The sequence below is a fragment of the Gorilla gorilla genome, chromosome 23 (genome assembly GCF_029281585.2).
Source record: "Gorilla gorilla gorilla isolate KB3781 chromosome 23, NHGRI_mGorGor1-v2.1_pri, whole genome shotgun sequence".
NCBI classification, from domain to species: Eukaryota; Metazoa; Chordata; class Mammalia; order Primates; family Hominidae; genus Gorilla; species Gorilla gorilla.
Window position 1 is genome coordinate 14,983,123 of NC_086018.1, and position 26,570 is coordinate 15,009,692.

Sequence of the window (26,570 nt, forward strand, 5' to 3'; positions counted from 1 at the left end):
GGGCCTCTGCATTCCTTCTCCCTTTCTATTCCTCTCCACACACAAGACCAAGCCAACAGCATGGGCCTCCATAACTGAACACATCTCTAGAGCATGCTGTGCTTCACCAGCAGACAGGAGAGCAGGGGAAGATGCAGGATCCTCGTGTTTATATTTGTCTTTGGTGCCTTTCACTTGGTCTTTTGGAGTTTCCAGCTCTCTGGTCGATATGCCACCTGGATTTGCTCCTGTAATGTTTGCTCACGCCCCACTTTCCATCTGGGCCAGGCACAGTGGACACAGACGCCACCTGCCCTGCAGGACAGGCATCACAGCAGTGGAGGAGGTGTCATGAACACACACCACCACAATCAGGTGGGATGAGCACACGGCTGCAGACAGATCTGGATGAGCCCTCCCTGGTGGTGGTCAAGAGTGCCAGGAAAGCCTTATGCAAAGCCTTCCATCTGAGTGAGCCCGGAAGGATCTGCAGCAGCTGGCCAGACAAAAGTTGAGACAAGGGAAAAGCTGTTCCACTTGGAAACAGCAAGATGCAGAACACAGCCTGGCAGTTCAAGGGGCTGCAAGCTGCTCAGGCTGAGAGATGACAGTGGAGGGGCCAGGCCAGCACTGAAGGGATCAAGAGCTTCGGAAGGATGTCAAGGTGGCGATGGGGTGGGGGAAAGCACCTCAGGTGTCCTGCTGTAATCTCACGCATATTCAGAATATGCCCATCATCTTCCTCCTGAAATCTACTTCTCCTGACTGTTCTGTCTTGGGATTGGCTCCAGCCTCTCAAGCCCAAAACACTGGAGTTACCCACACTCTCACTCACTCACCAGTCAGCCTTAGTGAGCCCACCCTACTCATTTCCTCCTGATCCTTCCTCTGGACCACAAAAGGTCTCATAACACGACTTCCTCACATCTTCCCAGGGCCTCTCCAGCTCTCTCCATCCTGCTATTACCCTCCTAACCTCCCAGCTTAAACATCTCCACCACTGTCACAGTGCTTTTAGGATGAAAAACCCCCAGCTTTATTCCATCCCATCTCTCCAGTCTTTTCTTCCTAGTTACCCTTCCCACCTAGGATCCACTCAAACCAGACGTCACTGTGTCCCCAGCGTGCTCCTCTCAGTCACACTTCTGGGCTTTGTCCTGTTGTCAGCTGTCCCTGGATGGCTTCTGAGGTCCCTCTGGCAAGCTCCTACTCCACTTATCCTTCAAATTCAGCTCAAAAGGCACATTTTTAAAAGCCTGTCTTAGATCCTCTATCTCCAAGCATAACCAATCACCTGCATAACTGTTCTTGGAGCAGCAGCAAATTGCTATCTGAGTCACACTCCATTGTTATTTATCTTCTCCACCAGACTATGATTTCCCTGAGGAAGGAAACCCTGTTTTATTCATCTTTCTTTCCTCAGCACCCAGGTTAGTGCTTGTCACATAGCAAATAATGAATAAATGTTTGCTGAAGGAACAAGCAAATGAATGAAAAAGTAAATAAAGAAAAGTGGGGTGCTGCCATCCTTTTTCCTGAGCTTGGCCCAAACACTTTGGACCAGCAGATCCAAACTCTTCCTCCTTAAACCCCACTTTCTTATGTCCCAACATCCGCCTGCCCCAGGTCCTTTACTCCAGCTCAGATACTCACCCCTGAGTAGGTCCCACATGGTCTAAACCCCATCCCTGGGTGTACATGCCTCACCTCGCCCTGGAATGCTTCTCTCTGATGCATCAAAATGTTACACCAAGTCCAAAAGACTTTCCATCTACAAAAGAATTACTGGTCCCTAATTCTCCCTCTCATCTTAAGCATACCCTTCTCTGTGCCCCCATAGCACCTGGGCTCCCATCAGTACATGCACTCACTCTGTCTGGCGTGTGTTATCAGTGTGAGTCTCCCCACTCCCAGCAGACCCTGTGCTCTTCCTCCCTGTTCCCACAGCACCTGGGCTCCCATTAGAACATGGACCTTGCTCTGTCTTGTGTTGGTTTCTGGGTCTGTGTCTCTCTACTCCTAGCCAACCATGTCCTCCAAGACAGCAGACGGCCACATCCTGTCCCATGGAATTATGCCTGGCTTATGGTAGATGACACTGATGCATTTTGAGCAGGACTATATCAGGTAAAAGGTAATCAAGGGAAGCCAACATGCCTGAAATTACCTACTAAAAGAACAGGAGCACCGTGCCAACACCCAGGGCTCTGGACACCCTGCTCAATCCCTGCTGCAGTGTGCTCCCCTTGGGCAAGAATCAGGAGGAGAACTCTGAGGACTCAGAGGTCCTGGGGACTCCATTACTGCCATGCACACCCATGTGAGGCCAATGTTACTATGATGTCCTGCATTGCTTTTGTTGGACGGATAACTGGGAGCAGTGGATTTGGAGAGACGCTTGTCTTCCAGGACTGCAGGCTGACAGAAGCTGCATAAAACAGGTAAGACCCTGTGTCAGGTGCATGACATGTGATGCCACTTTAAATCTTCCTAATAGGTCTGAGAAACACGTTACCCCTGCATAGCAGATGAGGAAGGCAGAAATGGCCAAGTTGGTACAGGGAGACACTAAAGCACTAGTGTGCAGGGTGCTTCCTGGAGTCAGCAAGTAGTTTGGGAGTAAACACTCACTCCAGCCAGCAGCGCAGTGCACCTGCCCTCCTGTCCTAGGCTTCTGGCTGCACAGAGGCTGGTGGCATGTGAGGCTGTCACACCACCTCCTGCATATTCTTTGGTGTCAATATCAACCCAGAGCTCTCCCCTGACTTTTAAAAATGGTTTCCTAGGTTTTGTAGCCACTTCCTTTTGCACTTGGTCACTGCATTTAAATAAATAAACACTTTAAAAATCTAAATGATGGGTGGCTGGCAAGATGGCCAAATAGGAACAGCTCTGGTCTGCAGCTCCCAGCGAGATCAACACAGAAGGTGGGTGATTTCCGCATTTCCAACTGAGATACCTGGCTGATCTCACTGGGACTGGTTAGACAGTGGGTGCAGCCCACAGAGGGTGAGCCGAAGCAGGGTGGGGCGTCACCTCACCAGGGAAGCACAAAGTGTTGGGGAACTCCCTCCCTTAGCCAAGGGAAGCCGAGAGGGACTGTGCTGTGAGGAATGGTGCATTCTGGCCCAGATACACTTTTCCCATGGTCTTCACAACTCACGACCAGGAGATTCCCTCGGGTGCCTACACCACCAGGGCCCTGGGTTTCAAGCACAAAACTGGGCAGCTTTTTGGGCAGACTCCGAGCTAGCTGTAGGAGTTTTTTTCCATACCCTAGTGGCGTCTGGAATGCCAGAGTGACAGAACTGTTCATTTCCCTGAAAATGGGGCTGAAGCTAGGGAGCCAAGTGGTTTTTAGCTCAGGGGATCCCACCCCCATGGAGACCAGCAAGCTAAGATCCACTGGCTTGAAATTCTCGCTGCCAGCACAACAGTCTGAAGTCAACCAGGGACACTGAAGCTTGGTGGGGGTGGGGCATCCGCCATTACTGAGGCATGAATAGGCGGTTTTCCCCTCACAGTGTAAACAAACCCTCCAGGAAGTTCTAACTGGGCAAAGCCCACCACAGCTCAGCAAAGCCACTGTGGCCAGACTGCCTCTCTAGATTCTTCCTCTCTGGGCAGGGCATCTCTGAAAAAAAGGCTACAGTCCGAGTCAGGGGCTTATAGATAAAACCCCATCTGCCTGGGACAGAGCACCTGGGGGAAGGGGCAGCTGTGGGTGCAGTTTCAGCAGACTTAAACGTTCTGCCTGTGGCTCTGAAGAAAGCAGCATATCTCCCAGCACAACGCCCAAGCCCTGCTAAGGGACAGACTGCCTCCTCAAGCAGGTCCCTGACCCCTGTCCCTCCTGACTGGAGAAACCTCCCAGCAGGCATCGACAGACACCTCATACAGGAGAGCTCCAGCTGGCATCTGGCAGGTGCCGCTCTGGGATGAAGCTTCCAGAGCAAGGAACAGGCATCTATCTTTGCTGTTCTGTAGTCTCCACTGGTGATACTCCACTGGTGATATCTGCTGGTGATACAGAGTCTGGAGTGGACCTCCAGCAAACTCCAGTAGAGCTGCAGCAGAGGGGTCTGACTGTTAGGAGGAAAACTAACAAACGGAAAGGAATAGCATCAACAACAACAAAAAAAACATCCACACAAAAACCCTATCCGAAGATCACCAACATCAAAGATCAAAGGTAGACAAATTGACGAAGATGAGGAAAAAACAGTGCAAAAAGGCTGAAAAGCCAGAACACCTCTTCTCCTCCAGAGGATCACAACTCCTCACCAGAAAGGGAACAAAACTGCACAGAGAATGAGTTTAACCAACTGACAGAAGTAGGCTTCAGAAGGTGGGTAATAACTCCTCTGAGCTAAAGGAGCATGTTCTAACCCAATGCAAGGAAGCTAAAGACCTTGATAAAAGGTTACAGGAACTGCTAACTAGAATAACCAGTTCAGAGAAGAACATAAATGACCTAATGGAGCTGAAAAACACAGCATGAGAACTTCATGAAGAATACACAAGTATCAATAGACAAGTCCATCAGGCAGAAGAAAGGATATCAGAGATTGAAGATCAACTTAATGAAATAAAGCATGAAGATGAGATTAGAGAAAAAAGAATTAAAAGAAATGAGCAAAGCCTCAAGGAAATATGGGACTATGTGAAAAGACCAAGCTACGTTTGATTGGTGTATGTGAAAATGACAGGGAAAATGGAACCAAGTTGGAAAACACTCTTCAGGATATCATGCAGGAGAACCTCCCCAACCTAGCAAGAGAAGCCAACATTCAAATTCAGGAAATACAGAGAACACCACCAAGATACTCCTTGAGAAGAGCAAACCCCAAGACACATAATTGTCAGATTCAGCAAGGGTGAAATGAAGGAAAAAATGCTAAGAGCAGCCAGAGAGAAAGGTTGGGTTATCCACAAAGGGCAGCCCATCAGACTAAGAGCAGATCTCTCTGCAGAAACCCTACAACTCAGAAGAGAGAAGGGGCCAATATTCAACATTCTTAAACAAAAGAATTTTCAACCCAGAATTTCATATCCAGCCAAACAAAGCTTCGTAAGTGAAGGAGAAATAAATTTCTTTACAGACAAGCAAATGCTGAGAGATTTTTGTCACCACCATGCCTGCCTTACAAGATCTCCTGAAGGAAGCACTAAACATGGGAAGGAAAAACCAGTACCAGCCACTGCAAAACCATACCAAAATGTACAGACCATCGATGCTAGGAAGAAACTGCATCAACTAGCAGTCAAAATAACCAGCTAGCATCATAATGACAGGATCAAATTCACACATAACAATATTAACCTTAAATGTAAATGGGCTAAATGCCGCAATTAAAAGACACATACTGGCAAATTGGATAAAGAGTCAAGACCCATCGGTGTGCTGTATTCAGGAGACCCATCTCACGTGCAAAGACACAGATAGGCTCAAAATAATAGGATGAAGGAAGATTTACCAAGCAAATGGAAAGCAAAAAAAAAAAAAGCAGGGGTTGCAATCCTAGTCTCTGATAAAACACACTTTAAACCAAGAAAGATCAAAAGAGACAAAGAGGGCTTTACATAATGGTAAAGGGATCAATTCAACAAGAAGAGTTAACTATCCTAAATATATATGTGCCTAATACAGGCACACCCAGATTCATAAAGCAAGTTCTTCTAGACTACAAAGAGACTTAGACTCCCACACAATAATAATGGGAGACTTTAACACCCCACTGTCAATATTAGACTGATCAATGAGACAGAAAATTAACAAGGATATTCAGGACTGGAACTCAGTTCTGGAACAAGCAGACCTAACAGACATCTACAGAACTCTCCATCCCAAATCAACAGAATATACATTCTTCTGAGCACCACATAGCACTCACTTATTCTAAAATTGACCACATAATTGGAAGTAAAACACTCCTCAGCAAATGCAAATGAAGGGAAATCATAACAAACAGTCTCTCAGACCACAGTGCAATCAAATTCGAACTCAGGATTAAGAAACTCACTCAAAAATGCACAATTACATGGAAACTGAACAACCTGTTCCTGAATTTATTTGCTGGGTAAATAACAAAAATAAGGCAGAAATAAATAAGTTATTTGAAACCAATGAGAACAAAGACACAATGTACCACAATCTCTGGGACACAGCTAAAGCAATGTTCAGAGGGAAATTTACAGCACTAAAGGCCCATAAGAGAAAGCAGGGAAGATCTAAAATCAACACCCTAATATCACAATTAAAAGAACTAGAGAAGCAAGAGCAAACAAATTCAAAAGCTAGCAGAAGACAAAAAATAACTAAGATCAGAGCAGAGCTGAAGGATACAGAGACACAAAAAAACCTTCAAAAAATCGATGAATCCACGAGCTGTCTTTTGGAAAAGATTAACAAATTAGATAGACCACTAGCCAGACTAATAAAGAAGAAAAGAGAGAAGAATCAAATAGACACAATAAAAAACGATAAAGTGGATATCACCACTGACCCCACAGAAATACAAACTAGCATCAGAGGATACTATAAACACCTCTATGCAAATAAACTAGAAAATCTAGAAGAAATGGGCAAATACCTGGACACATACACCCTCCCAAGACTAAACCAGAAGGAAGTCGAATCCCTGAATAGGCCAATAACAAGTTCTGAAATTGAGGCAGTAATTAATCGCCTACCAACCAAATAGAGCCCAGGACCAGATGGATTCACAGCCGAATTCTAGCAGAGGCACAAAGAGGAGCTGATATCATTCCTTCTGAAACTATTCCAAAAAACAGAAAAAGATGGACTCCTCCCTAACTCATTTTGTGAGGCCAGCATCATCCTGACACCAAAACCTGGCAAAGACACACAAAGAAAGAAAATTTCAGGCCAATATCCCTGATGAACATCGATGCGAAAATCCTCAATAAAATACTGGCAAATTGAATCTAGCAGCACATTAAAAAGCTTATCCACCATGATCAAACTGGCTTCTTTCCTGGGATGCAAGGCTGGTTCAACACACGAAAATCAATAAACGTAATCCATCATATAAACAGAACCAATGACAAAAACCACATGATTATCTCAATAGATGCAGAAAAGGCCTTCAATAAAATTCAACACCCCTTCGTGCTAAAAAATCTCAATAAACTAGGTATTGATGGGATGTATCTCAAAATAATAAGAGCTATTTATGACAAACTGACAGCCAATATCATACTGAATGGGCAAAAGCTGGAAGCATTCCCTTTGAAAACTGGCACAAGACAAGGATGCCCTCTCTCACCACTCCTATTCAACATAGTATTGGAAGTTCTGGCCAGGGCAATCAGGCAAGAGAAAGAAATAAAGGGTATTCAATTTGGAAAAGAGGAAGTCAAGTTGTCTCTGTTTGCAGATGACATGATTGTATACTTAGAAAACCCCATTGTCTCAGCCCCAAATCTCCTTAAGCTGATAAACAACTTCAGTGAAGTCTCAGAATAAAAAATCCATGTGCAAAAATCACAAGTATTCCTACAAACCAGTAATAGCCAAATCCTGAGTGAACTCCCAATCACAATTGCTTCAAAGAGAATAAAATGCCTAGGAATAGAACTTACAAGGGATGGGAAGGACCTCTTCAAGGAGAACTACACACCACTGCTCAAGGAAATAAGAGAGGACACAAACAAATGGAAAAACATTCCATGCTCATGGATAGGAAGAATCAATATCGTGAAAATGGCCATACTGCCCAAAGAAATTTACAAATTCAATGCTATTCCCATCAAGCTACCATTGACTTCACAGAATTAGAAAAATCTACTTTAAATTTCATAAGGAACCAAAGAAGAGCCCATATCGCCAAGACAGTCCTAAGCAAAAAGAACAAACATGGAGGCATCATGCTACCTGACTTAAAACTATACTATGAGGCTACAGGCACCAAAACATGGGACTGGTACCAAAACAGATATACTGACCAATGGAAGAGAACAGAGGCCTCAGAAATCACCACACATCTACAACCATCTGACTTTTGACAAGGCTGACAAAAACAAGCAATGGGGAAAGGATTCCCTATTTAATAAATGGTGTTGGGAAAACTGGGTAGCCATATGCAGGGAACTGAAACTGGACCGCTTCCTTACACCTTATACAAAAATTAACTCAAGATGGATTACAGACTTAAACGTAAGACCTAAAACCACAAAAACCGTGGAAAAAAACCTAGGCAATACCATTAAGCACACAGGCATGGGCAAAGACTTCATGAATAAAACACCAAAAGCAATGGCAACAAAAGCCAAAATAGACAAATAGGATCTAATTAAGCTAAACAGCTTCCGCACAGCAAAAGAAACTATCATCAGAGTGAACAGGCAAACAACAGAATGGGAGAATATTTCTGCAATCTATCCATCTGACAAAGGGCTAATATCCAGAATCTACAAGGAACTTAAAACAAATTTACAAGAAAAATCCAAACAATCCCATCAAAAAGGGGCCAAAGGATAATAGACACTTCTCAAAAGAAGACATTTATGCAGCCAACAAACATGAAAAAAAGCTCATCATCACTGGTCATTACAGAAATGCAAATCAAAACCACAATGAGATACCATCTCATGCCAGTTAGAATAGTGATCATTAAAAAGTCAGGAAACAACAGATGCTGGAGAGGATGTGGAGAAATAGGAACACTTTTACACTGTTGGTGGCAGTGTAAATTAGTTCAACCATTGTGAAAGACAGTGTGGCGATTCCTCGAGGATCTAGAACCAGAAATACCATTTGACCCAGCAATCCCATTACTGGGTATATACCCAAAGGATTATAAATCATTCTACTATAAAGACAAGTACACCCGTATGTTTATTGCAGCACTATTCACAATAGCAAAGACTTGGAACCAACCTGGATGCCCCTCAATGATAGACTGGATAAAGAAAATGTGGCACATATGCACCATGGAATACTATGCAGCCATAAAAAAGAATGAGTTCACGTCCTTTGCAGGGACATGAATGATGCTGGAAACCATCATTGTCAGCAAACTTACCCTAGAACCGAAAACCAAACACCACATGTTCTCACTCATAAGTAGGAGGTGAAAAATGAGACCACATGGACACAGGGAGGGAAACATCACACATCGGGGCCTGTCAAGGGGTGGGGAGATAGGGGAGGGATAGCATTAGGAGAAATACTTAATGTAGATGATGGGTTGACGGGTGCAGCAAACCACTATGGTGCGTGTATACCTATGTAACAAACCTGCACGTTCTGCACATGTATCCCAGAATTTAAAGTATAATAAAAATAAATAAATAAATATAAATATAAAATATAGTAAGGAGTAGAAAAAAACTAAATGATGCCCCTTAAAAAAGTTGAAAAGAAAAAACCAAACCCCAAATTAGAAGGAAATAAATATTACAGTTCATAGCAGAAATAAATAAAATTTAGAGTGAAAAAAATAAAATATTAATGAAACAAAAACTTTGCTTTTTTGAAAAGATAAAAAAATTGATAATCCTTTAGCTAGATTAACAAAAAATGAATCAAGCCTTAAATAAAATCAGAGCCAAAAAAGGAGACATTACATCTGATAAGACAAAAATTCAAAGGCCCATCAGAGACTATTATGAGCAACAATATGCCAAAAATTGGAAAACCTGGAAGATACAGATTAATTCCTACACAAATACAACCTAGCAAGGTTGAATCATGAAGAAATAGAAAACCTGAACAGACCAAGAAGTCACAAGATAGACACAGTAATAAACTCCCATCAAAGAAAAACCCAAGACCTGATGGCTTCCCTGCTGATTTCTACCAAACATATGAAGAACTAACATCAATTCTTCTCAAACTATTCCAAAATGTTGAGGAGGATGGAATACTTCTAAACTCATCCTATGAAGCACTATCCTGATACCAAAAACAGACAAAGATACAACAAAAAAAGAAAACATCCCTGATGTTTATAACAATATATTATAAAGATAATTAATCTTGATCAAGTGAGATTCATTTCAGGGATGCAAGGAGGGTTCAACATATGCAAAGAAATGAACATGATACACCACATTAATAGATTCAAAAACAAAAACCATATGATCATTTCAAAATATGACAAAAAGTTATTTGATAAAATGCTACATCCCTTGACAATAAAAACTCTCAACAAACTGGGTATAGAAGGAACATGCCTCAAAACAATAAAGGCTTTACATGCAAAACCCACAGCTAGCATCATACTGAACAGGGAAAAATGAAAATCCTTTCCTCTAAAATCTAGAACAAGACAAGAATGCCCACTAGAAGTCCTAGCCAGAGCAATGAGAAGCAAGAAAGAAAGGGCATCCAAATTGAAAAGGAAGAAGTAAAATTGTCCTTGTTTGCAGACAATATAATCTTATATTTAGGAAAACTTAAAAATGCCAAAAGGCTGTTGGAACAGATAAATTCAGAAAAGATGCAGGATACAAAATCAATGTGTAAAAATCAGTAGTATTTCTATATGTCAACAACAAACAGTCTAAAAAAGAAATTAAGAAAGCAATCCCATTTACAGTAGCTACAAAAAATACTTAGAAATAATCTTAAAGAAGTAAAAGATCTCAACAATGAAACTATAAAATATTTATTAAAGAAATTAAAAAGGACATGAAAATGGAACAATATCCCATGATAATGATTGCAGAAATTAATATTGTTAAAATGTCCACACCACCTAATCTGCAGAATCAATGCCTATCAAAATACATTCAGTATTCTCTACAGAAATAGAAACAAAAATTCTAAAATTTATATGAAACCACACAAGAATCAGAACAGCCAAAGCAACCCTGAGCAAAAAGAACAAAACTGGAGGAATCATATTACCTGACTTCTGTTGGGGAAAAGCTGAGTGTTGGGAAAAAAGCTGAGGCAGGGCTTGCATGTCTGACATAATGTAAAAGAGTCTCGGAACATGTCCAGGGTCCAGGGTCTAAAACCCCTCTCGGCCTTTGGAACACCAAATTCTGTGCCAAAGGGTGGAAGGCTGCCCTGCCGCACCATAATCTAAGCCCAGGGCATAAAACCCCTCGTGGCGTGGATGGAATCCAGGGCTCAGGGCATAAAACCCCTAGTGGCCTCTGGAATGTGTCTAGACTTGCTGGCTCCTTGCTTCTAGCATTCCCAGGATCACAGGTTGATTGTATCTTAAACTAGAAGAACATGTTTCCATTATCTCAAGTAGCAGAACGTGTTCCATATGCTTCAAAGAAAATGCTAAACCGTCACAGGTGTAGATCATACGCTTGATGCATCACTACCTTTCAACCCCACATCCTCACCACCTGTTTCTTTGATCACCAATAAATAGCATGGGCTCCCAGAGCTCAGAGCCTTCACAGCCTCCATACTAGCATTGGCCCCCTGGTCCCACTTTCACTCTTGTCTTTTCTCATTCCTTTCACTCCACCAGACTTCATAGCCCTCATGGTCTGGTGTTGCATCTGATCACCCCAACACTACCTAAAGAAATCTGCAGAGTCAATGCCTATCAAAATACCATTCTGTATTTTCTACAGAAATAGAAATAAAAACTCTAAAGTTTATATGAAACCACACTAGGATCAGAACAGCCAAAGCAACCCTGAGCAAAAAAGAACAAAACTGGAGGACTCATATTACCTGACTTCAAAATATACTACAAAGCTATAACCAAAACAGCATGGCACTGACTTAAAAATGGACACACAGGCCAATGGAACAGAACACAGATCTCAGAAATAAATTCATGCATTTACAGTCAACTCATTTTCAACAAAGATGCCAAGAGTATACACTGGGGAAAGAACAGTCTCTTCAATAAATGGTGCTGGGAAAAATAAATATCCATATGAATGTATGAATGAAACTAGAGCCCTATCTCTCACCCTATACAAAAATCAACTCAAAATTGATTAAACATGTAAATGCAAGACCTGAAACCATGAAACATGTAGAAGAAAACATTGAGAAAACACTTCAAAACATTGGTCTAGCCATACGTTCTTGAATAGCACCTCAAATGCACAGGTAATCAAAGCAAAAACTGACAAATGGGATTATATCAAGCTAAAAAGCTTTGCTGTATAGCAAAGGAAAAAATTAATAAGGTAAAGAAACAATCTGCACAATAGGAGAAAGTATTTTCAAACTATTCATCCAATAAGAAATTAATAGAACATATAAGGAACTCTAACAACTCAATGGACAAAAAAATCAAATAATCAGATTACAAAATGGACAAAAGATCTGGATAGACATTTCTCCAAAGAAGACATCCAAATGGCCAACAGGTAAATGAAAAAATTATCAACATCACTAGTCATTAGGAAAATGCAAATCAAAACCACATGAGATATCATCTCCCCCAGTTAAAATGGCTATTATCAAAAAGATAATAACAAATGCTGATAAGGGCATGGAGAAATGGGAATGCTCTATATACTCTTTGTAGGAATGTAAATTAGCACAGCCACTATGGAAAACAATATGGAGGTTCCTCAAAAAACTAAAACTAGAACTACCATATGATCCAGCAATCTCACTGCTGGGTATATAGCCAACATCTGTATTATCTTGAGGTTCACATCTGTGTCTTCCAATTAAAACTGGTTAAATTCTGCTAGTTCTCCGTAAGCTGAGAAAATGTGAATTACATCCTGAATGTTGTGCATGTTGTGTTTTGTGTAGACTGTGGGTTGCCATAATCCTTGGGAGAATGTTGATGTTTTGGTTTCTGCAGGAAATCAAGCTGGTTAGGTTGAGACTGCAAGTTCCATCTCTCCTATGTGTGGCAGTTCCAAGCTGTGCTCAGTTCATATAGCTCTGTTACACTGGTTTGGGACTTTCTACACACATGTAGCTCAAGGTGAACATAAGACTTGGGTGGTTTTGTGCTCAGAATTAGCAGATCCCTTCTCCAGCTCACTCTGCTCTAGAATCCTTTCCAGCTCCATTGGGCTCTTTCCTGGTTCCTCTACCTAGAAAGATAGAGTTTCCAGGAAAGTTTTAACCACTGGCCCCACTGTGCTGCTTTGTGTGGGTGCACCCTGGAGGCAAATCCATGGAAGACAGAAAATTGACCTCTGTGTATTTGCTGCTCCAAGTTTTTCTCCAGTCCACACCCTGGCTCCTTTCATTTACCTCCCAGGGTCTTTGGGTAATTGTACTTTGTATGTGTCCAGAGTTTTAAGCTGTGATCTGGGAATGATATCCTGCAGTGGGTCTGCCACCACAGTGGAGCTGGAACTCCTAAGTCCTTTACCAGGGTCCCTGTATCTCTCCCAAAATCCATCATCTCTTCACCCATTACATACATTTTTTGCCCACAGATTTAAAAAGTTAACATACTTATTTTAAAGTCTTTGTAGGCTAGCTCCAAAATCTGGGTCTATTCTGGTCTGTTTCTATGTACTGAGTTCTCTAAACTGTGGGTCAACTTTTACCATTTACTCATACGGCTAGTAATTTTTCATTGGATACTGAATATCTGGGATCTGTTCTAGGAAAAGCCACGGAAATTGAATCTCAGTTCTTTCAAGAGTCAAATCTGTTCCAGAGTTTTGATTGTTCTTCAGTGCCTTCAAACAATTGTTTTCTAATGTCTCAGTTTCTAACTGTTCAGTAGGTTTAGTATGATGCAAGCTATGCCACTACCATCAGAAACAATATCATCTTTCAGGACTTAAGAAAGCTTCCTTCCTATTCTCTATCTCCCCTTGGAATTTGGCAAACAGTGTCTAACTTTTCTGTAGAAACTACACTGAGATATTGCTAATTGTCCTCTCACTCCCTCATCCACACAAGCGAAAACAAAGAGGACAGCACAGCTTGGCCAAGGGCCCATGGCAGTGCTGTTCCTAAGCTTTAGACAGTTCTTTCTCCTCAAATGTGCCATCTGACTACAGCACACGACCATCAAACGCTGATCACGTACTGATAAAGACATACTATATGCCCTGCCTTGTGTCCTCAGAGCATCTTAACACAGAAATCCATAACACGACCTCCATAACATCCAGAACATCTTAACACAGAAATCCATTAACATGAGGCAGACAGCCCCAAATGCTGGGAGAGAGAACATAAAAAACTGCTGTGGTGATTCAAAGAAACCAACTCCTGCTGGTAAGACTAACAGGAATTTCACAGAGGAGGAAGGAATACAGAAAGTGTACCCTCACTGCTCATGCAGGCAGACATTTACCTGTCTGTCTCCTTTTGCTTCAGCTGTGTCATGGGAGTACAGGTGGTGGTGGCTGTTAGTATACCAAGCCTTCTACATAAAGTGTGTCCTGCAGATGAGCTGCACTGGTATCCTCAGTCTGTGTCAGCAAGGCAGGACTGTAGGACCCACCCTAGGTTCGCTGATGAAAACAAGCATCTCAGCAAGCTCCCCAGGTGTTCCATGTGCATGTGAAAGTATGAAGGGCACCAACACGAAGCACTGTGTTTTTTACAAGAACAACGACTGGAAGACCTCAGTTCTCTCTGTCCAGGCATTCATACATGCAATAGAGGGAAAGGGGCACAGGGAGAACCACAGGTAACATGGACTGGGCATCTGCCACTGTGCACTTCATGTGTGTTCTGCCACCTTACACCCATCAGCCTTTGAGTTAGTCATTTCCATTCTGAAGATAAGGAAGTTGAAGGTCAAAGAGGTTAAATAAGTGGCCTAAGATTCCAAGAAAAGTGGCAGAACCTCAATTTGAAACCATATCTGGCCGATGCCAAGCCTGTGCCATGCTTTCCATTGCACTGTACTGCCTATCCCTGGTCTGGGACTCAGGAGAGGCAGGTACTGGTGTGGTTCTGCCACTAACTAGTTTAGTGATCTTGGTTAATTTGTTCTATCTTTCTAGAACACAGATCTTCATGTATCAGTTGATGAAGGTGGAACTGCTGAAAGTTCACAAACGAAGGAATCGCATTGCTTCAGGAAAATGGGTGATGGAACTAGCCTTCAGATTGAGTGCTGGAGCCCCTGCCATGTTACAGAAAAAGGATTAGTAAACCAGGGGTGCAGCAAAGTGTGGGGCAAAGAGTTCAGGACAGATGTGAGGACACCTGGGTTCTAGTCCCGCCTCTACCATTTGATAGCTGTGAGCCTCAGGTGCTTCACCTATAAAATGGAGATAAATGATCTTCCTAGCTATCTCTCATATGTTTGACTGGTTCAAGTGAGATTATGTATGAAAATATTCTCACAGATGTCATGAAGTCATCTATTAACACAGCCATTTATCTGTCTGCCTTCATTTTCACAGCATGATTTAGGTATTTCTAAACTAACAAACCAAGGAATGTGACTGTGATCTGTGTGCCACAGTAGCAACTGAGCACCAGCTCTGGCCAAGCCCATCCCCTCTGCACATTTGCCTGACCTTACACTGGGAATAACAGGTGATAAAACTGGTGCAGGCCCTGCCCCTGTGAGAGAGCCAGTGGTGTCAGAGAAGCAGAGGTCATGGTTCCAGAGCAAGGAGTTACTTGTGAAACCATCTGTGATGATGGACATGCTGCCTATCTTTGCTAGTCACTTTGGTGGCTACTGAGCATTTGACTTGTGGCTACTATAACTGAGAAACTGAACTCAAAATTTAATTTAATTTTAATTAGCTTAAATTTAAATAGCCATGACTGCAGCTACTGTGGAGCAGCACAGCTTAGAATTCAACTGAGCTATGGATCTGGTCATCAATCTTAAGGTTTCATAGCTGTCCTCTTAAGGCCAACACATAAACCGACTTTGTTATTTGCAGTTCTGAAACTCTAGCCTCTAATGCTTTTTTCCCCACAATCAAACAAAATTTTCATGGCATGGTTTTTTTATAATGGTAGGTTTCTTAGGAATCCAATTATCACTTTGTAGCAACACAAATAAAACAAATAAAATGTGAAGGCTACATAAACAAAAAATTAAATGTTGTTATATATGTTTGCTTACCTGGAAAGATATAATATTTTATGTCCTTCTCTTTGAAATTTAAAAAAATCAGGGACTGAATAGAACAAGACCTTGTGGGGGTCACTGCCCCCACTGGCCATAGTAGCCCCCTACCTTGCATGTTCTGCTCTCTGGCTGGCGTGCTGGTGCGAGCGGAGACACCCCGGAAGTGCAGGGATGGGCCAGGTGGGCGGCACACAGTGAGACACCGGGGGCTCAGATGTGGGTTCTTGTTCTTGGGGGAGGTGCTGATGGGAGCGGCTGGGCTCAGCTGGAGAAGAGCAGGCGCCGTGACTGGCTGAGGAAATGTTTCCCAGGAAGCCTGTGAATGAAACAGGAAGGAAGGGCATCCTTGTCCTAAAGTGGGCTGCTAGAGGCAGAAACACATGAAGACAGTGGCGGTAATCCAGCACCAGCACTCGTCCTCTCACATGCCTGCCTCCTCTGTCCTCCCAGAGGAGGGCTGGGGCCTCTTGGCTATCCTGGCTGAGGAGCAGACGCTCTGCCTCTTTCCTACCCTGGAGCAGCCTGGAGGCCTCATAGTGCCCTGGGCCCTGACTGCTCCACTCCCAGACGGCGTGGTTCCCCACAGTCCAGGAGTGTGGTCCAGGCCCCCAGGCAAGACAGCCTCTGCAGTGGTGAGTGCTGCCACCTCCCTCCTCCATGGTGGCTCCTCTGTCATGGCCTCCCTCAAAGCTAAGGCTGTCTGGGTGAAGCGAGGCTTGCCAACTGAAGCCGCATTCTTGGAAACCCAGCTTTCCTGCCTGTCCTTCCATGGCATCTCAGACTCTCCTGTGGTGTTGGCAAGGAAGAGAGGTATCATGGACAGGTGGTACTTTGCTGCACCCCAAGCCCAGCACACTGTTCATCTGGCTTGCTCTCCAGGACCTGTCCACACTACTCAGCAGAACCTACAAGGCCTTTCACAGTCTGACCTGTTTCCTGCTTTCCTATACCCACGACCAAGGTATATGGCAGCATCAGCCATCCTGCACACACCGGCCTCTTTCAGGCTTCTTTGCTTTGGCTTATGCTGTTCCTTCTGCCTGGATTTCACTTCTACTCAAATTCACATGCAGACTTTAAGACCCTGCTCAAATATCATATTCTCTCTGAAACTTCAGGGACCGACTTTCTTCTGGGTGTCACAGCACTTGGCCCATGTTCCCGTTACATGCGTGATCCCATCATAGGCACTTCCTTGCCCAGTCCATGGGTTTTTGAGAACCGCTACTGATGTTGTTACCTCCACAGCCCAAGCATTTACCCAACAGAAGCCAGGTACATAGATAGTTTTTAGTTTGTGTTTGCAGAATAAATAAAAACATACTTTCAGCAATCAAAAACCCCAACAGCAAAACTTCTTGTTCAAAAGAAATGAAGGTCTACAGGTGTAATTTCAAATGATGTGATCGCTAAGTGGGGTTATGTTTGGGTGGTGTTGATGGTGGCTTTCTAAGGGTTCAAGTCATATCAGAGGGGGCAGAGTTCTCTTTCTGCCCCCTGATATCTGGCCTATTTCTGGCTGTGCCACCTCATGGCCTGAGGCAGGAACCCCAGCTGGCTAATGCCCCTGAGTGTCTGCTCCTCTCCAGCTGTTTCTGATGCTAGGCAAGACACGTTCTGCCAGTGAGCAACAGAAACATATGGCAGGGCTCTGGGAAAGATGGCTCCACTCACAGCTATGTGCACTCCAAGATGAGCTCCCATGCAGGTCTCCTGGTGAGTGGGATGTCTGCTAACAGAATCAATGGCCTTGTAGCTCCAAAAGACCTGCAAGATGAATGCTCTACCAGTGGAGGAGCAAGGGTCTATGCTAGGGGGCCAAGCAGCCACAGCACCAAGGATGAACACAGCTGCTGCCCAGGGAGGGTGCAGCCTGGGAAGCTCTGCTGAGCCTCTGCTCCTGCCATCTTGTTGGATCTGTTTCCTCTGCCTTCAATGGAGGTATTCTTCAGGGTTCTGCTCTAGACCCTCCTCAGCCTCACCCTGACTCCGGATACCGCAGGGTGATCCTGTCCTCCCACAGCCCCCAGGACCACCTAAGTGATGGCAACTCTAAAATCTGAACCTGCAGCTCAGGCCTTTCTGGGGCTCCCTGCCGCAAGGCAGACACCCCACAAGCAAGTGCCCCAATGCTCCAAGTGAGCCCCTCGCATGCCTGTGTTCCCTCTCGGTGAGGCACATCAGCATGACTGTCCACTGCACTCTCTAAGCCAGAGCCCAGGCATCACTGTGACTCTTCACTCTTTCCCACCAACCATGTCCTGTCCTTATGGCATTGCTCATGGAAAGCTCTTCCACAGTGCGCTGCATCCTTAAGATGACTCACAAAGCACTCTCTCTCTTTCTAAAACCATATTTCTGTTTATTTCTTCAACCAGTTTCTTGCCAGTAATTCCTCGTGTTTCAAATGGAATTCTAGTAAAATACCAACCTCTTTCTCATCACCCCATACATTCAGCTCAAAACTCAGTGAGGGCAGAGATTTCATCTCTTTTTGAAATGCTTTTGTTCTCAGAATCAAGCCCAGTGTGTAACACAGTATGTGTTGATCAAACAAAGGATGTAGTATAGTAAGGAACTACTCCCCTGGTGACAGTCTCTGCTCCTCATTGCCCTCCCAATAAAGTCCAGGCTCCTCAGTCTGGTAGGAAAGGCCACTTTTCCACAACCCACTAACCCTGTCCTGTCACCCCATGCATCCTTCATGCCCCCAGTTGTATGTGTGGGCTGTGAGGATGAAAGAGTGACTCACCCTCACCTCCAAAGCCCCTGTCTAGCACTCGGGCAGTAGAGTCCTATCCATGACCCAGAGTCCATTTATATGCAGACCTGGGGGTCTATCAGCACCAAGCCATGGCTATAAAATTGGTCAGCTCTCTCAAATGGGCTATAGCTCCAGAAACATCCTTTCAAAGCAGTTCTGGCAATAAACATTGCCTGGAGAGTTCTTAAAACCAGACTGCTGTGTTTTGTCCCAGAGTTTCTGATTCAGTAAGTCTGGAGTGGGGTGCAGACTGACTTACAAGAATGAATTACTTACTGACATTCTCACGAGAATGTGCAGGTCTAACAAGTTCCCAGGTGATGCTGATGCTGATGAGCTGAGAATGGTTTTTACATTTTCAAAGGATTGTAACATTAAAAAAATAGGAATATAAAATAGAGACTATCTGTGGCCTTCAAAATCTAAAATATTTACAGGAAGTATCTGCTGAGCCCTGGACCCTTGCTACTCAAAATGAAGCCTTACTTTTTCAATTTTATCCTCCCAAAAAAAGTGGGAAAGAGTGGAGCTTCCAAAAGACACTAATGCCTGGGTCCGCCACCCAAGAGATTCCTGGGTAACTCACTTGGCACAGGTCCTTGGCATCAACGTTTTACAAATGTCCCTCCTTAATTCTGATGTGCAACCAGGTTCAAGAATGGCCAATTTAGACCATACATCTGCCTCAGGAAAAAAAAAAAAAGCCTGCTGCTCCTCAACCTTCCTGGTGAGTAGAGGATGAGCCTGAACAAATGTGAAGGTGCATTTCTGCAACTTACAACTCATTTTAAAAAGCTGAACTACTCTTTTGTGAAGGTTATTAAAACCCAAGCATAAGTCTGTATTTGCTCCTCTCACCTGTCCCCTCCTAAGTGATTATAAATCAGTAAGAATCAAAAAGCAACCCCAAACAAACCCACCAAGGGTCAAGTGCAACTGTGCCAGGTGGTCTGAAGTAGGGCCAGAACAGCCAGAGATGGATCAGTAGAAGGCGAAGGAGAGGTCTTCCCTACAGGTGGCTGAGAGGTGACAGGGCAAAGTGCAGAGAGCTCAGGGAAGGGGGAGAGGTGGAGGACTGAGGATGGTAGTGGTATCGAGGTGTCTGAAGAAACACCAAAAATGCCTTTAGCTTCATCACGAGCCCAACACTTCTTGGCAGTGTTGGCAGCTAGAGCTGCCCTCCTTGCTGGAGATTGGAGGGCCTCATCTCAGCCCCTCCTGAGACAGGGCTGTGTGTGCTCCCATATCTGTGCTTTCCTCAACCTGCCTGAAGCCACAGATCTGACAGATGCTCTGGACCCACTCGTTCATGTCCTCCCTGGTCTCAGCCTCCAGGTAAAAGGTACGCTCACTGGTGTTGATGTCAAACATATAGCCCTTCTGAATCTCCTTCTTGTTGAAGTTCAGAGTCACACCAACATCCAGCTGCTCACAGAGGTTCAGGTTGATGGTGCGCAGGGGCTTCTTGGAGCCATCATTCTTGTAGTATTCCAGAACATCTGGGTCACTGCTAGTCTGGCCCCTCCGCAGGATAAACCAGCGTTTCCTCCAGGCCTAAGGAAGGAGTAAGAAGAGGGGAAGCATTCATTTGTTATTACAAAGCTTTTAACAGGTCTGAGACATCACTAAGTTAAGGATGGGACTCGGACCTGCACTCAGCCTATGTCTCCCTTTCGGATTTCCCCAGTTTCAAAGGTGGAGAGTGACTTTGAATGCATTTTACTGCAGCATCTCACTATGTCAACAGAGTCTCATCACTACAAAATAAGATGTGCATTTCCACACTTTAGAGCAGGAGGTTGGGTGAGGACACTTTATATCAACAATTTCATTAGGCTAGAACACTGACCTCAATGCATAGCACTTTTAGACAGAGTAGAACTCTCAAAGCCACAACACCTTAGTTGATAGATGGGGACCTCCACTAAGCATGGTGAGTTGAAGCAACAATGTCAGAAGCAGAAGTAGTAGCAGTAAACAAGTAGCAGAAAAACATGTTTCCCAACTTTTAGTAAAATGTGCTTTTTACCATATCATGATGCTTTAGAAGAGTCACAGAGAAACCCTTCTAAAACTTCTCTGAAGCACAGGACTTCAGGATGCTTCTTTTTTAAGGGACACAGTCTTACTCTGTCACTCAGGCTGGAGTGCAATGGTGGCACAGTCACAGCTCACTGCAGCCTCTAATTCCTGAGCTTAGGTAATCATCCCACTTCAGCCTCCTAAGTAGCTGGGACTAGAGCATACACCACCATACCTAGCTAATTCTTTAATATATTTTTTTGCAGAGATGGGGTCTCACTATGTTGCCTAGGCTCATCTTCAACTCCTGGCCTCATATGATCCTCCTGCTTCCGCCTCCCAAAGCACTGAGAGACCTTTTTTCTATCTTGTTCACTGCTATATCCCTAGTACTTATAATAGTATTACTGATCAGATAAACTCCTTATACTGCTCCATCCCATAGAATTGAATGCATTATTACATTCTGTCTTAGGCTGTCTTCTACCTTCCACCTCTTCAACAAGACTGAGTGATCCATGAGCAGACACCACACACAGGGATAAAAGACTACCCATAGTAGAGAACTGTGGATGAGTCTATGCTTCTCCACTGACTCCAGGTGTGACTTTCCAGTAAGCCATTTACCTCTTTGGAGCTTGTCTCGGCTATTGGAATCACCACCACCACCACCTGCCCTAAGTACCTCATAGTTTTATTATGCAAACAAACTCGAACCACTTGCTATACAACCCTGAAGGACTACAGATGCCAAGAATTGGGTTATTATCACAACTCTTTAGAACCCAAGAGAGTCCTACACTCTAGGACTCCTACCACCTTTTCCCACTCACCTTTTACCCCTGTTATTTTCCCCCTTATCAAACTTCCTTTCCATGGCTCTATTATAATCATACCTTTGCTTCTTTCTCCATTCCTCTTATTTATCTGGCAAAACCACAGCCCCTGGCTAAGCCTAATGCTTTGCCTACTCCACCTGTTCCCATTCAGCTGTGAACAGCTGGAGAGAAATACACAACCATGCTGCCTGGTCTCACTTTAACTTCAAGGGGCCCTCATGTGGCCCAATGTCCTACCATATTTACCTAGTTCATGGTTTTCTCCTAGTGTTTTGCAACAATTTCTCAACTTCTCTCCCTTTAAACCTCCAACACCCCTATTTCTTTGCTTCTTATTCCATGAGAAAATATAAGCAATGCAAAGAGAATCTGCACCTGATCCGCCTCCACACCCACCAGCCTGCCTGTGCCTATAGCCCTGGACCTTGTCACTGGGGAGCAGAGAGAGTTCATCCATTCTAAGGCCAACCTTCTTGCATTTGTGAACACCCTCTCGCTCACAAACGGACATCACTTCAACAGTTCTCCACCTCTACTAGGATCATTCCCATCAAGACACAAATTTCTCCCATCTTAGAAAAAAAAATTAAAAATTTGGTTTCAGCCCGCATTCTCTTCCAACTATGGCCCAGTTTTTCTACCCTCTTTACCTTAAAACTCTGAAGTTTCCTCACTGCTAATCTTCATTTCCTCCTCTCCTGTTTTGTGAAATCACTCTAATCAGGCTGTTCCCCTTCTACACCACTAAAATGACTCATGGAAGGTCCCAAAGACTTCATTGCTGCTATATCAACTCCTGGGCCTCACTTAATCTCCCAGCATAAACCGTACCCAATAAGCCTTGGACTGAAAAAGATTGAAGATTGAGGCATAGCCAGACAGGATAGAGCTGAGGAACATAAAAATAAATGCTACTTATTTACAGTCACCTGAAGTCTTGCCGAGGCTGCTGCCTTCATGATTCTGCGTGTGCATGGTGCAGGTGTTATGTATATACATGTAGTGTGAGCATAGCAGGTGTACTGTTACTACTCTAGCTGGTGTTTACTCTCATATATTGTAAGGGTTTTTATGCTACTGCATTATTTCAATTTTGTGTAAATTATGCAGCTGTATTTCCATATATTAAGTTTATATGTTCACCCTAAATTCTGTGATCTTGCTATATTCACCTAGCTCTGGGAGGGTTTTTTGAAGTAGATTTCTTAGAAGTTCCTGTATATCCAATCATGTCTTTTGAGAATAAAGACAATTTTACTTCATCTTTTACAATCTGTATGACTTTCATTTCTTTTTAATGCTTGTTACACTGACTAGACCCTTTGGTACAACACTGCATAAAAGTCATACGCACAGACATCCTTGCTTTGTTCATGATCTTAGGGTAAAACGTTCAGTATTTTATGATTAAGAATGTTGTTAGCTGTAGGTTTTTCATAGATACGACTAATTTTCTATGGTTTGTTGAAATTTGGTCAAATACTTTTTTGCATCTATTCAGATGAGCAGGTGATTTTTCTTCTTTATTCTCTTAATGTGATGAATTGCACTGGCCTGTTTTTAAACGTTAAGCCAACTTTGCATTCATCCTATAAACGCCTTGGTCATAAAGTGGCAGAGCAAGACTTCAAGCCCAGCAGCCTGGTTTCACGGGCTCTGCTTGTTCTCTCACCAATATTGCTTTACATGTAGAATTTGGGCTGAGGGTAGAGGACAGGGAACAGTGATGAGGATGACTCTGCAAAGACAGTTGGGCGGATAATGGAATACGGTTTCCCAAATCTGTAAGCAGATCCTTGAAAGCTGTGGATTGCTCCGGCTCCAGTCTTCATCCTCCCAACACTTTCTTCCAGTGCCTGTAATTTACTGGAAATCCTCCATCCATGCTGTGTATCAATATCATTACACTCCCTAGAAGCATACTGCTGAAGTATTTCTTTCAGCATTTTTCGTATTGTGGGTTGTCTGGTAACATATTGTCTTAGTTTGCTGGGTTGTTGCTGTTTTCTATCTGATGCTCTGACAGTGTGTTTCTTTGGCCTTCATATTTTAAAACAGAAATTTCCACTGGACAGAGAATCTAGGATGATGGCACCACAGACTGTGTCATGGCCTGTGTTCTTCATGTCTTCACTTCCTCACCTGAGAAATGAGGACAATACTGTGCCTATGCTATATGAAGTCACTCAGATAAAAGCCTTGGTACTGTGCTTCACACCTAGCCAGTATTCAATGAACACTTAAAGAAAAACAAATGCATGCCTACAGTGATCAGATTCTGTTAGGCAGACTATATATAGGATAAAAGCCACAGCTCATGGTTTCCAGGAGCCTGAAGTATTTATTTTAGCATTTCTTATATTGCATGCTTTCTGATAACACCCTGCTTAGCTTTTTAAAAAATGTGACAATGTTTTTATAGTGTCTTCACTTAAAAAGAAAATTGCACTGGGTGCAGAATCTCAGATGATGGTTTTCTTCCTCCAGGGCTGTTGACATGTCAGTGCACTGTCTTCTGGCCTCCACTGTTTCTGATAAAAGCTGGCTGTCATTCTGGTACAGTGTGTATTACCCCTTTGGCTGCTTTTTTTATTTTTAGACAGAGTTTTGCTCTGTTGCCCAGGCTGGAGTACAGTGGTGCAATCTTGGCTCACTGCAACCTCCACCTCCCAGGCTCAAGCAATTCTCCTGCCTTGTTTTCCTTATCTTTGTCTTTAGCGATTTGATTATGATGAGCTTAGGTATATTCTCCTTTGTTTATCCTGCTTGGAATTAGCTGAACTTCTAGGAGCTGTGGACTACTGTTTATGACCAAATTTGGCAAAACTTCAGCTAAAATTTCTTCAAGTATTTTTTCTCTCCTCTCCCTCATCCTCTTTCTGGAACTTCAGTTATACATATGTTCAATTTCATGATACCATCTCACAAAGTGCCTATTCATCTTTCAATTCATTTTTTTTCAAGCAAGATAAATAGCATGAAATAAGATAACAGAAATATACCCAAGAATGTCAGTAGTTACATATCCAAATATGACAGTAATCACAGCAGTCTGGGGGAGACTGCTAGATGACCTGGGCAAGGAAGGTCTCTCCGAGGTAGTGACATTTTATAATAGCAATCACTTCTACAGAGCCTTACTACACACCGAGCACCATTCTAAATGCTAAACATGTGTGTGTATGTACACATATATATGAATTTATTTAATCCTCACAACGACCTAGTCAAATAGATATTACAACTCCAATGAACAGTTTACGAATTGGGGTGCAGAGAAGTAACTTGCTCAAAGTCACAGAGCCAGTGAGTGGTAGAGCCAAAATTTGAAGCCAGAGCAAATGCTCTCAATCACCTTACAACACTGCTTGAAAAGACCCGCCGATACTAGAAGAATGAGAAGGAGCCAGGCATGTGAAAGTGGTGGAGGAAGCTGCTGTGTTCCAGGAAGAGGGAACTGCAAGTGCAAAGGCCCTAAGTGGGGAAGAACTTGGCTCTTTCCAGTGAGAGATGGGACAGTGTGGTATGGGAAATTTGGAAGGTAGCACATGCCACACCAAGCAGTTTATTTGATAGCTAACTCTACCTCAGGGATTGAGCTCAATGCCTTGTATCAACCTTACGTTATACAATTTCTTAATACAACGGTCACCTGTGATACATATTATTTGCCCCCCACATTTTGTAGAAAGTGAAGCTTCATTCACTAAGTAAATCTGCCTATGATACACAGCTATTAGGTAGAGCCACGATTCAAACCAGGTGGACTGCCTGCAAAATTCAGGCCATAACTATACATTACCTCAGGTCAGGCTAAATACAATCATTTGTCCAAGAATCATCTCCACCTCCCTGGAGAAGCACCTGGCTATGAACAGAAGATGCACCCAGACTTCTAAGAGACTCTTCTGAATAAGGTGACTGTGAGGGAAATGTTTTGCACTATGGGACTTCAGATCAGGATTACCTTTATTCTGAACTCGGCTTTGTCCCAGAAAGCCAGAATTTCTTGTTAATTTCTTCCTTTGTCTAGTAGCTCTTGGTTCTAAAACTGCATCTGTATTTCAGATTTATGTCAATATTTAATATATTTAACATTTATTTATTTATTTTATATAAATATTTATATAATTATAAATATATATTTATATATAACTATATATAATATATATATTATATATATAAATATATAAATATATTTATAATTATATAAATATTTATATATATAAATATATATTTATAATTATATAAATATATATTTATATAATTATATAAATATTTATTTATATAATTATATAAATATATATTTGTATTTATTAAATAATTATTTATATAATTATATATTTATTAAATAATTATTTAATAATTATATATAAATATATATTAAATAATTATATAATTATATACACATATATATTTATATTTATATCTAGAAAACCCCATTGTCTCAGCCCAAAATCTCCTTAAGCTGATAAGCAACTTCAGCAAAGTCTCAGGATACAAAATCAATGTACAAAAATCACAAGCATTCTTATACACCAACAACAGACAAACAGAGAGCCAAATCATGAGTGAACTCCCATTCACAATTGCTTCAAAGAGAATAAAATACCTAGGAATCCAACTTACAAGGGATGTGAAGGACCTCTTCAAGGAGAACTACAAACCGCTGCTCAAGGAAATAAAAGAGGATACAAACAAATGGAAGAACATTCCATGCTCATGGGTAGGAAGAATCAATATCGTGAAAATGGCCATACTGCCCAAGGTCATTTACAGATTCAATGCCATCCCCATCAAGCTACCAATGACTTTCTTCACAGAATTGGAAAAAACTACTTTAAAGTTCATATGGAACCAAAAAAGAGCCTGCATTGCCAAGTCAATCCTAAGCCAAAAGAACAAAGCTGGAGGCATCACACTACCTGACTTCAAACTATACTACAAGGCTACAGTAACCAAAACAGCATGGTACTGGTACCA

General features: G+C 42.7%; 1 protein-coding gene across 1 annotated transcript in view; it reads right to left on the reverse strand.

Moving 5' to 3' along the window:
- The window catches only part of GAB4 (GRB2 associated binding protein family member 4), a 50,841-nt gene that overhangs the window by 9,577 nt on the left and 14,694 nt on the right, over nucleotides 1-26,570 (reverse strand). The window contains exons 2-3 of the mRNA XM_055374848.2: nucleotides 19,979-20,280; nucleotides 16,071-16,283 (exon numbers count right to left, since the gene is read on the reverse strand). Of these exons, the coding sequence (XP_055230823.1) occupies nucleotides 16,071-16,283; nucleotides 19,979-20,280 (515 nt within the window). The remainder of the gene's footprint in view (nucleotides 1-16,070; nucleotides 16,284-19,978; nucleotides 20,281-26,570) is intronic.